At 44.2% G+C, this 13,217-nt stretch overlaps 1 protein-coding gene across 4 annotated transcripts in view; it reads right to left on the reverse strand.

The window, feature by feature from the left end:
* Window positions 1-13,217, reverse strand: part of gfm2 (GTP dependent ribosome recycling factor mitochondrial 2) — a 60,760-nt gene that overhangs the window by 39,621 nt on the left and 7,922 nt on the right. For all 4 annotated transcript variants that reach the window (XM_063049249.1, XM_063049248.1, XM_063049251.1 and 1 more), the window contains exons 5-8: window positions 13,096-13,193; window positions 11,523-11,648; window positions 1,439-1,527; window positions 366-454 (exon numbers count right to left, since the gene is read on the reverse strand). In XM_063049249.1, the coding sequence (XP_062905319.1) occupies window positions 366-454; window positions 1,439-1,527; window positions 11,523-11,648; window positions 13,096-13,193 (402 nt within the window). The remainder of the gene's footprint in view (window positions 1-365; window positions 455-1,438; window positions 1,528-11,522; window positions 11,649-13,095; window positions 13,194-13,217) is intronic.

The following is a 13,217-nucleotide window of genomic DNA, read 5'->3' on the forward strand; positions in this document are numbered from 1 at the left end:
CAAAGTCTGAAAGTCGATTGAAATTCAGAATTCGTAGCCTGGTGGCCGAAGCTGGGGAGCTTAGAGGCCCATCCTAGTGTTGGAGTGTGGGGGGGAAAGAGGAAAAAAGCTTGTTTTTTGATGTTATTGATTTGCTGCTTGTTGTGTTCTGCATTGTTCTGCCGAGCACCATGGGCATGCTAAGTTGGTGCCGGAATGTGAGGCGACATTTGTGACCTGCCCCCAGCACGTCGTTGGGTGTGCTGGTTGTCGACACAAACAACACACCACTGTATGTTTTGATGTACAAGTGATAAATATATCTGAACCTGGATCACTGCGCCATGTGCCATGATTATACATCAACTCTGACGATGAAATGTTACCTGGCTCTGGGTTTATCCATCTTGTTTAAGAAACATATACGAGGAACATGATGTTTGTCTGCCTGTCGCCATACTGTCAGGGTTTGTGCCTGAAACATAAACACCACCTCAATGTGAAAGAAAAGAACAAGAGTTCATGCTTCAATCCATCTAGTAAATAAGCCACCTGGGCTCCAATATGTTTAATGTTTGGTATCCATTTTTCTGTTACATGGTAAAGAAACAGTCCACTTGGCTGCAACTGAGTAAATACTACTTCTCACTTCATTTCATTTTAAGCACTTTATAAATACAAAACATAGAGCAGTCACCAACGGCGACAAAGATGTTACATTGTGGTGAAGATATCATTCAGTTTTACTATTTTCATTATTAAATAATAAAACACACAAACTTTAAAATCCAATAATACTTTTTTTTTGTTTTCCATTTCAATAACTAATCCTAGCAAATGAAAAAGTGATCTTCCACAGGATAATTTCATTGGCCATATAAACTTTTGATCTAATGGGCATAACACAGCAACATGACCAGAGGTGAAATTAAAATATTGTATATTTGATATTTGGTAATGGGAGAAAATTGACATAGGACACATGTAAGCTCTTTACGTACCAAAATTAGAGCAATGAGTTTGGCTCAAAAGATCAGAAAGTAACATCAGAACAGAAGAAGATAAATAACAGTAAGTTTTAAAGATATTGATGGAAAGGCTTGTAGTTCACCTAGTGGTCTTGGCATTCTATTTGAATAGAAGATGGGTTAAGGGGATATGAAAATAGTAACAATAAGCAGGCCATATCTTGACTGGGAAACTTACTGGCAATATTGGGAGAACAAATTAGTAATTCATTTTAATAATGGAAATAGACTGACAGAGCATATACTCAGATTTGGCAAGGATACACTGCGAGATAGGAGAGTGAGCATTATGAAGAACACAGAACCTGCAAAAGGATAATGGCCTAAAATGTGGTGAATTTAAGTTATTATGTGGTGCACCAATCGGCGCTGCACTTGTGTGTAAATCTAATCAAGCTCTGATATTTGCTTCTCATGGAAGAGTAACTCACCTCTACACCAGCTGAAGCATCAAATACTGCTACTGCTCCATCAAGAACACGTAAAGAACGCTCAACTTCAATTGTAAAATCCACATGACCTGACAAAGTAAAAGGTCCAGTATTCATTAAAATTGATTTTAACTACTGAGCACAGTTTGCTGAAGAAAATAGCTTATTGAAAGGATTTACAAAAGGAAAATACCTGTCATAACTATATATGTTTCAACGTTGTTAAGAATCATCTGAATTCAGGAGACAGACACCCCTCATCCTGCCTATGCTTGGGATAACAGTGATAGTTCCCTATATCCTTGCCTTTCACCATACCAGTTTTGCACCAGCATATTATTTTGCTTTCTTGCCAGATTCCATAATCTGCAACCTGTTGTCATCTCCAAGCCTCTCCCTCTCCCTCTCCCACCTGACTCATCTGCCACTCTGGATCCACCTATCATAGAACATAGAAATCTACAGCACATTACTGGCCCTTCGGCCCACAATGTTGTGTCAACCATGTAACCTATTCTAGGGACTGCCTAGAAATTCCCTAGTGCACAGCCCTCTATTTTTCTAAGCTCCATGTACCTATCTGAGGCTCTTAAAAGACCCTATTGTACCTGCCTCCACTACCACCACCGGCAGTGCATTCCATGCATCCACCTCTCTCTGTGTGAAAAACTTACCCCTGATATCTCCTCAGTACCTCAAAAACAAGTATACCACTTTGGATACTTTTGTGGGGCTGACCTCCCGGAAGAATGTCACGGCGACCAGGTTACAGGGACGGACCGTGGGTCCGTGGTGCAGAAGAGAGTGGTAGTGATAGGGGACTCAATAGTGAGGAGAACAGACAGGAGATTCTGTGGACATGAACAGGACACCTGGGTGGTATGCTGCCCCCCAGGTGCCAGGGTCAGGAACGTCACAGATCGTGTCCACAACATTTTGGAGAAGGAAGGGGAGCAGCCAGATGTCTCGGTACATATTGGCACCAATGACATAGGAAGGAAAAGCAACAGAGGTCCTGAAAAGAGAAAATTAGAGAGCTAGGTAGAAGGCTGAGAAGCAGGCCCTCCTGGGTAGTAATTTCTGGATTGTTGCCTGTCCAATGCGCCAGTGAGGGTAGGAACAGGATGATTTGGCAGATAAATGTGTGGTTGATGTGTGGTTGAGAGACTGCTCTATCAGTCTATTTCCATTATTGGGATCTCTTCTGGGGGAGGTATGACCTGTTCAAAAGTGACAGGTTGCACCTGAACCTGAGGGGGACCAATATTCTTGCGGGCAGGTTTGTCAGAGCTGTTGAGGAGGGTTTAAACTAACTTAGCAGGGGGTTGGAGTTGGAGTGAAGGGACTCAGGATAGGACGGACGGTGAAAAGGTAAAGATAGGGTGCAGTCAGATTGTCAGGAATGGCAGGCAGGTGATGGGACTTAGCTGCAGCCAACAGGCTGAGTATCAAATCATTAGGGATGCAGAGTCAGAAAGGACAGCAAATATGTTACTATTGAGAGAGATGCATTTGCGGCAAGGTTTGTAAGAATGAGCACGGCCTAAAGATCCATCAGGCCAGAATGAAGTGCTTGGAGCAGGAGAATGCAGCGCAGAGCACAAGATTTACGCGTGGTGAGACGCAGGAGGAGCCCGGCCTGGAGTCACCCCACAGAGCCCAGAACCTCCGAGCGCCAGAAGCTTCTGTCTCAACCAAAAAGTTCAACAGTGCTGGATCAAGTGGCCCCCAGCCAGCAACAAGAAAGAGTGGCTCCAGTCAGTTCGATGGGGATGTAGCAAGGATCATAGAGCTGACAGCCAAGGGAGATGTTGACAGATGGTTTCAGACAATGACCACCATCATTGTCAGCTTTGCCACAGAGAGGTCTGGAATAGAGGAGGGAAAGACCACTAGATCCCAATACATGATGAACCGCAGGGCAGCCCAGATCTACCAACTGTGCCAAGAGCTCCGGTCCCTGGCATGGCAGTTCACGGTAACAATGGAGGAGGAGAAACCCTGCCCCCCCCCCCGGTTCAGCTCCAGAACATCTGCAGGAAGAAGCTAATGACCCTGCGCAGAGCAGAATGGCACAGGAGGCGAGGGAGAGAAAGAGCCAGGAAACGAACTGCCTTGTGTGCTCTAAAGAAGAGGTAGACCATTTCTTTCATAACATCTTGAGCGACCCTGCAAGGGAGCAAGAGCTGGGTCTCCACAGAGCCCTTACAAGCCAACCATTCCCCACAGTGGAGTTCGATGTGAGGGAGCCCAGCTGGAAGGAAGTCCAGGAGGTTGTGTCTTCAGCCAGAGCCAGTTCTGCACCAGGACCCAGCAGAGTACCCTACAAGGTGTACAAGCACTGCCCGGAGCTTCTCAAGATTCTTTGGAAGATCCTGCCAGTGATCTGGCGCAGGGGGACAGTGGCAGACCAGTGGAGGTACGCAGAGGGGGTCTGGATCCCCAAGGAGGAAAATTAATCGAACCTGGCACAGTTCAGATCCATGTCGCTGCTTAGTGTGGAAGGAAAAATCTTCTTTAGTGTCCTGTCCCGCCAGATGACGGACTTTCTCCTCAAGAATGCTTACAACGGCACTTCGGTGCAGAAGGGTGGAATTCCCAGAGTGCCTGGGTGCCTGGAACACACTGGTGTAGTCACCCAGCTGGTCAGGGGGCGCACATGGGGAAGGGAGACCTGGTCGTGCCTTGGCTAGATCTCGCCAGTGCGTATGGGTCAATACCCCACAAACTGGTGGAGATTACACTGGACCAACACCATGTTCCCAGAAAGGTCAAGGACCTCACCTGAACTACTATGGGAACTTCAGACTGAGAGTCACTTCTGGAGCTATGACATCAGGCTGGCATAGGCTGGAGAAGGGGATTATAACTGGGTGTACAATCTCCATTATTCTCTTTGCCTTTGCCATAAATGTGATAGTCAAGGAAGCTGAGGCAGAGTATAGAGACCCGCTGACCAAGTCTGGTGTTCAGCAGCCCCGATCAGAGCCTTTACGGATGACCTCATTGTCACGACAACATCAGTTCCTGGCAGCAGGTGGATCCTCAAGGGCCTGGAAAAGCTCATCGCATGGGCAAGGATGTGCTTCAAACCAGCTAAATCCAGGTCCATGATGTTGAAGAAGGGCAAAGTGGTGGACAAGTTTCATTTTACCTTGGATGGCACTACAATTCCATCTATCACCGAGAAGCCAGTGAAGAGCTTGGGGAAGGTCTTCGACTGTAGCCTCAGAGATGCAGCTGCTGTCCGATCAACTTCCAAGGAACTTGAGAGCTGGCTCACCATGGTAGACAAGTCAGGCCTACCTGGAAGGTTCAAGGCCTGGATTTACCAGCATGGCGTCCTTCCCCTGAATCCTATCGCCGCTACTGATATACGAGGTGCCTGTGACAACTGTGGAATTGCTGGAGAGAAAGGTCAGTAACTACCTTCGGAGGTGGCTGGGCCTACCTCGTAGTCTGAGCGGCGCAGCACTGTACGGAAGGTGCAATAAGCTGCGACTTCCCTTCAGCAGCCTGGACGAGGAGCTCGGGGTTTCCCGCACAAGAGAGGTGCTGCAGTACAGGGATTCCAAGGACCCTAAAGTGGCAGCAGCAGGCATCCAGGTACGGACAGGTAGGAAGTGGAAGGCACAGGAAGGGCTGGTGGTAGCAGAGTCCCTGCTGAGATACAGGGCTCTGGTGGGGACAGTGTCAACTGGGCGAGCAGGGCTGGGCTCCGTTTCACAACCTCGCTATGACAAGGCCAAAGGCAAGGACAGACGCCAGCTAGTCCTGGAGGAAGTGCAGGCTGGCGTTGAAAAGGAGAGGGATAGTGGGATGGTGGGCATGCGGCAGCAGGGAGCACAGACAAGGTGGGAAGGTGCGCTGGAGCGGGAAATCTCCTGGTCTGACATCTGGCAGGCAGAACCCCAGCACATTAAATTTAGGGATCCAGGCTGTCTATGATGTCTTACCAAGCCCTGCAAACCGCCATGTCTGGGGCAAGAGCGATACACCAGCATGTCCTCTTTGTCCAGGAAGAGGATCACTGGAGCACATCCTTAGCAGCTGCCCTAAAGCCTTGGGGGAAGGTCGCTACCGGTGGCATCATGACCAGGTGCTGGAGGCAGTGGCAGAGAGCATTGCGATGGCCGTGACCACCAGCAAACAGAGTGGTCAGAGGAAGAACATCTCCTTTGTCAGAGCCGGAGCACAGCCCCTACGTCAGCCCAGACCAGCATCATCATCGGGCCTGCTTAGCACCGCAGCAGACTGGCTGCTTCACGCTGACCTGGGGAGGCAGCTGAGGTTTCCCGACCAAATAGCAACAACTTCACTGAGGCTGGATGTGGTCCTTTCTTCAGTGTCCTCGAAGCAGATTGTCCTCATTGAGTTGACAGTTCCTTGGGAGGACTGCGTTGAGGAGGCGAATGAGCGGAAGTGGGTCAGGTACCAGGAGCTGGTGGAGCACTGCTGGCGGCAAGGCTGAAAGGCTCACTGTGAGCCCCTTGAAGTAGGGTGCAGGGGTTTTGCCGGCCGCTCACTCTGCAGAGTCTACACCCTACTTGGCATCACTGGGTCTGGCAAGAGGAAAGCTATCAGGACCATCACAGAGGCCGCTGAGAGACCCTCCAGATGGCTGTGGATCAGGAGGGGTGATCCGTGGGCCCATGTTGCTGGGACACAAGCTGGGGTCTGATCAACCCCGGCTGGGTCGCCTGGGAGAGGGTGCATGATGTTGAAAGACTTGAAACACCCGACGACCCCAGGTTACATCACTGATGATGCGTCCCAGTGCGTCCGTAGGATGTATCCCAGAATCAAGGTGTTGTATCTAAATACGCTTAGTATGAGAAATAAGGTGGATGACCTTGTTGCACTATTACAGATTGCCAGGTATGATGTTGTGGCCATCACTGAATCGTGGTTGTAGCTGGGAGCTGAACGTCCAAGGTTACACGTTAGATCAGAGAGATATGAAGGTAGGCGGGGGGGGGGGGAGGGTGTGGCTCTACTGGTAAAGAATGACATCAAATTAGTAGAAAGATGTGACAAGGGATCAGAGGATGTTGAATCCTTGTGGGTTGAGTTAAGAAACTGCAAGGGTAAAAGGACGTTGTTGGCAGTTATATACAGGCCACCCAACAGTGGACAGGAGGTGGATCACAGATTACAACAGGAAATAGAAAAGGCGAGTCAAAAGATCAATGTTATGGTAATCATAGGAGATTTTAACATGCAGATCAATTGGGAAAATCAGGTTGTAATGAATCTCAAGAGAGTGAGTTTGTTGAGTGCTTAAGAGACAGCTTTTTAGAGCAGTTTGTCATTGAGCCTACTAGGGGATCAGCTATACAGGATTTGGTGTTACGTAATGAACCAGAGGCAATTAGGGAGCTTAAGGTAAAAGAACCCTTAGAAACCAGTGATCACAGTATCATTGTGTTCAACTTGAAATCTGATAGGGAGAAAATAAAGTCTGATGTAGCCGTATTTCAGCAGAGTAAGGGAAATTACAGTGGTATGAGAGAAGAGTTGGCCAAAGTAAATTGGATGGAGCTGCTGGCAGGGATGTCAGCAGAGCAGCAATGGTGTGTGTTTCTGGGAAAAATGAGGAAGGTGCAGGAGGTGTGTATTCCAAAAATGAAGAAATACTCAAATGGTAAAATAGCCCAACTGTGGTTGACAAGGGAAGTCGAAGCAATTGTAAAAGCAAAAGAAAGGGCATACAACAAAGCAAAAATTAGTGGGAAGATAGAGGATTGGGAAGTTTTTAAAAACCTACAGACAGCAACTAAAAAAAAAAATTAGAAAGGAAAAGATGAAATATGAAAGCAAGCTAGCAAATAATATCAAAGTGGATAGTGAAAGTTTTTTTCAAGTATGTTTATCCAGTTATGTTATATGGCTCAGAATGCTGGACAATATCTAGTAACACGAGGAAACGAATTGAAGCAGCAGAGATGTGGTTTTTGAGGAGGATGCAAAGAATATCATGGATGAAACAAATACCTAACGAGGATGTCATGAACAGAGCAAGCACAAAAGGAGAAGTAATGTATCAGATCATGAAAAGGCAACGTAACTTCAATGGACCTGTGATTAGGAAAGAGGAGTTAGAATGTATGGTAATTATGGGAAAGACTGAAGGGAAGAAAGCAAGAGGAAGGCAAAGACAAATGCTGATGGAGACAGCAGCCAGAGAACTGGAAATTGATCAATTAATTGATCCACTTGACCCGAAACAGGAGTGTGTGGGCCATGGCAGTCAAAGCTCAAACTGGGCAAGGCACCTGATGATGATGATGATGATGATGTTAAAAATAAGAGAAATGAGAGTGGATATAGGACCGCTAGAAAATGCAGGAGAAATAATAACGGGAGACAAGGAGATGGCTGATGAACTAAATGAGTATTTTGCATTAGTCTTCACAGTGGAAGACACTAGCAGTATGCCTGATGTTGCAGTGTGTGAAGGGTAAGAAGTGGGTGCAGTTACTGTTACAAGAGAGAAGGTGCTCAAAAAGCTGAAAGACCTCAAGGTACATAAGTCACCCGGACCAGAGGTACTGCACCCTAGAGTTCTGAAAGAGGTAGCGGAAAGAGATTGTGTGTGGCATTAGAAATGATCTTTCAAAAATCACTGGACTCTGGCATGGTGCCAGAGGACTGGAAGATTGCAAAAGTCACTCCGCTCTTTAAGAAGGGAGGAAGGCAGCAGAAAGGAAATTATAGACCAGTTAGCCTGACCTCAGTGGTTGGGAAGATGTTAGAGTCAATTGTTAAGGATGAGGTGATGTAGTACTTGGTAGCACAGGACAAGATAGCACAAAGTCAGCATGGTTTCCTTCAGGGAAAATCCTGCCTGACAAACCTGTTGGGATTCTTTGAGGAGATTATAAGTAGGATAGATAAAGGGATGCAGTAGATGTTGTATATTTGGACTTTCAGAAGGCCTTTGACAAGGTGCCAGCCACACATGAGGCTGCTTACCAAGTTAAGAGCCGATGGTATTACAGGAAAGTTACTAACATGGTTAGAGCATTGGCTGATTGGTAGAAGGCAGCGAGTGGGAATAAAAGGATCCTTTTCTGGTTGGCTGCCAGTGACTAGTGGTGTTCCTCAGGGGTCGGTGTTGGGACCGCTTCTTTTTATGTTGTATATAAATAATTTAAGATATGGAATAGATGGCTTTGTTGCCAAGTTTGCAGATGATATGAAGATTGGTGGAGGGGCAGGTAGTGTTGAAGAAACAGATAGGATGCAGAAGGACTTAGATTAGACAAGAAAGTGGCAAATGAAATACAATGTTGGAAAATGCACGGTCATGCAGTTTGGTAGTAGAAATAAATGTGTGGACGATTTTCTAAACAGGGAGAAAATCCAGGAATCTGAGATGCAGAGGGACTTGGGAGCCCTTGTACAAAACACCCTGAAGGTTAACTTGCAGGTTGAGTTGGTCGTAATGACGGCAAATGCCATGTTAGCATTCATTTCAAGGGGTCTAGAATACAAGAGCAAGGATGTGATGCTGAGGCTTTATAGGGCACTGGTGAGGCCTCACCTTGAGTATTGTAAATAGTTTTGGGCCCCTCATCTTAGACAAGATGTTGGCATTGGAGAGGGTCCAGAGGAGGTTCAGAAGGATGATTCCAGGAATGAAAGGATTGTCATACGAGGAACGTTTGATGGCTCTGGGTCTGTACTCGCTGGAATTCAGAAGGATGGCGGGGTGGGATCTCATTGAAACTTTTCGAATGTTGAAGGGCCTAGACGGAGTAGATGTGGAAAGGAGGTTTCGCATGGTGGGAGAGTCTAGGACAAGAGGGCACAGCCTCAGGATACAGGGGCACCCTTTCAAAACAGAGATGCGGAGGAATTTCTTTAGACAAAGGGTGGAGAATTTGTGGAATTTGTTGCCACCTGTGGAGGCCAGATTTTCGGGTGTATTTAAGGCAGAGATTGATAGGTTCTTGATTGGACATGGTATCAAAGGTTATGGGGAGAAGGCCGTGAACTCGGGTTAAGGAGGAGATAAAAAAAGGATCAGCCATGATTGAATGGCAGAGCAGATTCGATGGGCCAGATGGCCTAATTCTGCTCCTTTGTCTTATGGTACCCATTTCCAAGCACCTTAAAACTATGCCCCCTTGTGTTAGCTATTTCAGCCCGGGAAAAAGCCTCTGGCTAACCACATGATCAATGCCCCTCATCATCTTATACACCTTTGTCAGGTCACCTCCCATCCTCCGTCGCTCAAAGGATAAAAGGTCAAGTACACCCAACTAATTCTCATAAGGTACGACCTGCAATCCAGGCAACATCCTTGTAAATCTCCTCTGCACTGTCTCTATAGTATCCACATCCTTCCTGTAGTGAGGTGACCAGAACTGAACACAGCACTCCAAGTGGGGTCTAACTAAGGTCTTGTATAGCTGTAACATTACCTCACGGCTCTTGAACTCAATCCCACGGCTGATGAATGCCAACACACCAAATGCCCTCTTCATAACACTGTCAACCTGTGCAGCAACTTTGAGTGTCCTATCGACACGGACCCCAAGATCTCTCGGATCCTCCACACTGCCAAGAGTCTTACCATTTATATTATATTCTGTCTTCAAATTGGACCTACCAAAATGAACCACTTCACACTTATCTGGGTTGAAGTCCATCTGCTACTTCTCAGCCCAGTTCTGCATCCTAGCAATGTCCCGCTGTAACCTCCGACAACCCTCCAAACTAAACACAACACCCTCAACCGCACTTGACAGCTCTTGCCCAAACCTTTCCCTTCACTTCTTTATACTGGACACCTACCTTCTACTTTTTCAGTCCAGATAAGCGGTCTCAATCCAAAACAATAACTACCATTTCCCTCTATAGTTGCTACCTTCCTTATTGGGTTCCTCCAGTAGCTTGTCTTTTGCTCTGCACTTTATGTTCATTTCTAACATTTGTAGTTTCTAGCATTTTATGTAACCGTGAATCTTATACTGAAATTACCTGTAATGAAAAAAATATTAAGTGTTCACAATGAGGTTGTTTTTAAACTATGGTTACCGTTAAAGTATCCTTTAGAGACACATCAAAATGAAATCTCACGTTAACAATGTCACTGCCTCGAAAAAAACGTTACTACTCTCTTTTCCAAAATATAGTCTTTTTCTTGAGAGTAATGCCTATTTAAATCTCTTATACAAAGCTGCATATCTATGTTAGAAATGTCTTTGTCTTCAAGACTGCATAAATGTCTAGAATTAACTGACCTCTTTTCTCTTCTCAAAATAAAAACAGGTTACAGACATCTTCTTATCCAAAGTGAATTAAGTAGAAGAATGCAAATCTTGACGCCAGCAGTTTTATTGTTTCTATCAATCTAGTTAGAACCAAAATGAAATGGCATAAACAACCATGTACTCCAACTGAAGATTAGCAGACCGCTCATAAAGTTCTGTCCATTGAGAATACAGATCTACAGTATATTTGTGGATAATTTAAGATTCAGCAGAAGCAATAAAATAAATTGTTTGTGGCTAAAATTTAATTTTATTTTAAACAAAAGAACAAAAGAATTAGAAATGCATTTTGCACAAGTCCACATCATGATTGTGGAGGCCAAGTCCTTGGATATACAGTATTTAAGGCACAGGTTAATAGATTCTTGATTGGTCAGGGCGTGAAGGGATATGGGGAGAAGGCAGGAGATTGGGGCCGAGAGGGAAAATGGATCAGCCATGATGAAATGGCAGAGCAGACTCGATGGGCCAAATAGCCTAATTCTGCTCATATATCATATGGTCTTAAGATTGATTACAGGACTCTTTTCTGCTTATTGCTATGTTTCTAAATGGGAAAAGATGGGATTTCATGAATCTGAATGCTTCAATAAAATTTCTGCATGAATCAGGTCGATAATATTTGGACACAAACTTATTCCCAAAGCACTAATCCGATACAGCTAGCCACTTGAAAAAATTCTTAATAACAATATAGCAAGGCTTTTGAAAAGTAATGCCCATTTACTTAAATAAATATTCCTTTTAAATGGAGTTAATGATTCAGTCAAATGATGTTGAGTTTTTCCGGATGCTTTGCTTACCTGGTGTATCTATCAAATTGATTCGATGGGTTTTCCAGTCAAAGGTGACTGCAGCTGATTGAATGGTAATCCCACGCTCACGCTCCTGTGTCATGTAATCAGTAACTGTGTCCCCATCATCAACATCTGGTAAAAAAAATAAAAGAACCTGTAATGTGGCAAAAATTATTTGGGCAAATGTTAACTACTCCAAAATTAATGGAAGAGAAGAGGTCAAGAAATATTACCAAGCTGCAGTGTGGACAAAAATATATACTTATTTTCTGTTCTCCAAATGAGATTCAAATCTAATTACAGCACATTTAATGCTATCTCTGTCAGGATCAGCAATTTTAGCACAGGCAGAGTACGAGATCAGAGAATTTCACGATCTGCTTAGTTCATGTAAGCATTTGATCATTTGTGTGAGGTCCCTAATGATATATTATTATCAAATGCATTCAGAGGTGAAAAGCTGAGACAGTACATTTTCCAGTCACTGCCCAAAAGGAGGCAACGTCAAACCACCTCTGTAGAAAAATTTGCCAAGAACAATCATGGCCATGAGACTATGATCACTTACGTCATACGACACGACACAATAATAATGATGATATTTTCCAGTATTTGCACTGCCAAGTTCATCAGATCTTCATGAGCACAAAAGATGCAAAACATTACATCAGGGCAACAGAGGACAGGGGAAATATACATCAGACTAATAAATACATCATAACTACTGTTCTTCACATTTTTGATAGTTGAATTAGGAAGGATGGCAACAATGAAAGATAGGGAGCTAAGTCCACATAAAATGGAACCAACATTATAACAAACAGAAATACCGTTATTAAAAAAATTGTGCTAAAAGATAACCAAAATAATTAGCAATTATCAAAATAATCAGCATTAAAAATATATTGTGCATATTCGATAGGATAATTTAGCACAGGCAATTAGTTGTTGCAACTAATATTAGCATTAGCATTACTTTTAGCAAGAGCCAACTACAGTATTCCATTTAGCAAGCTTTCCTCAACCTAACCTGTCAATAATCCATCAGAACCTTAAAACTATGGAGAAAGTCGTTAAGCTCATTGCTAATGTCCCACCTCTTTTAAAGAGCTTCCCAAATTGTCTCCTTCCTCTTTCTCGCCAGCCCTGCAAACCTTCCCCAGACAAGTATCTATTCCATCCTTCTCTGAAAGCATTTACCAAATTTTCTTCTTTCACCCCTTTAAATAGCATGTTGAAATTCTTAAACTGTATTATTTGGTTTTCCCAGAAGCCACCACTCTCTCCTTTATTCGTGACCTGAAAATTCTGACTATCAATTTTTTAAAAATGATTTTTATTTAGAGAACAAAAAAGGTATCCAAAGCAATAAATAGAAACAATAAATATCAATTGCATCCCATCTATCAACTAAATCATGCGCACAGAAATATTCAGGAAAAACATAAATTTTCAGATTCAAATGCTTTGGATACATAGGAAACATTGCACAACTTATCTGCAATGTACTTCTCAATATTAGATTAGGTTACCAATGGAAACAGTGTGACACGTCTTCATCAATGGAGCATATCCTCACCTCCAAGTGTCCTGGTGTATCCTGCATAATAAAGTATCCTCTCTGTGGTTGTTGTTTTTCCTGCATCGATATGTGCCATGATCCCAATATTCCTTATTCTGTTAATGTTTATCAATAAGGAC

The sequence above is a fragment of the Mobula hypostoma genome, chromosome 5 (genome assembly GCF_963921235.1).
Source record: "Mobula hypostoma chromosome 5, sMobHyp1.1, whole genome shotgun sequence".
Taxonomy (NCBI): Eukaryota; Metazoa; Chordata; class Chondrichthyes; order Myliobatiformes; family Myliobatidae; genus Mobula; species Mobula hypostoma.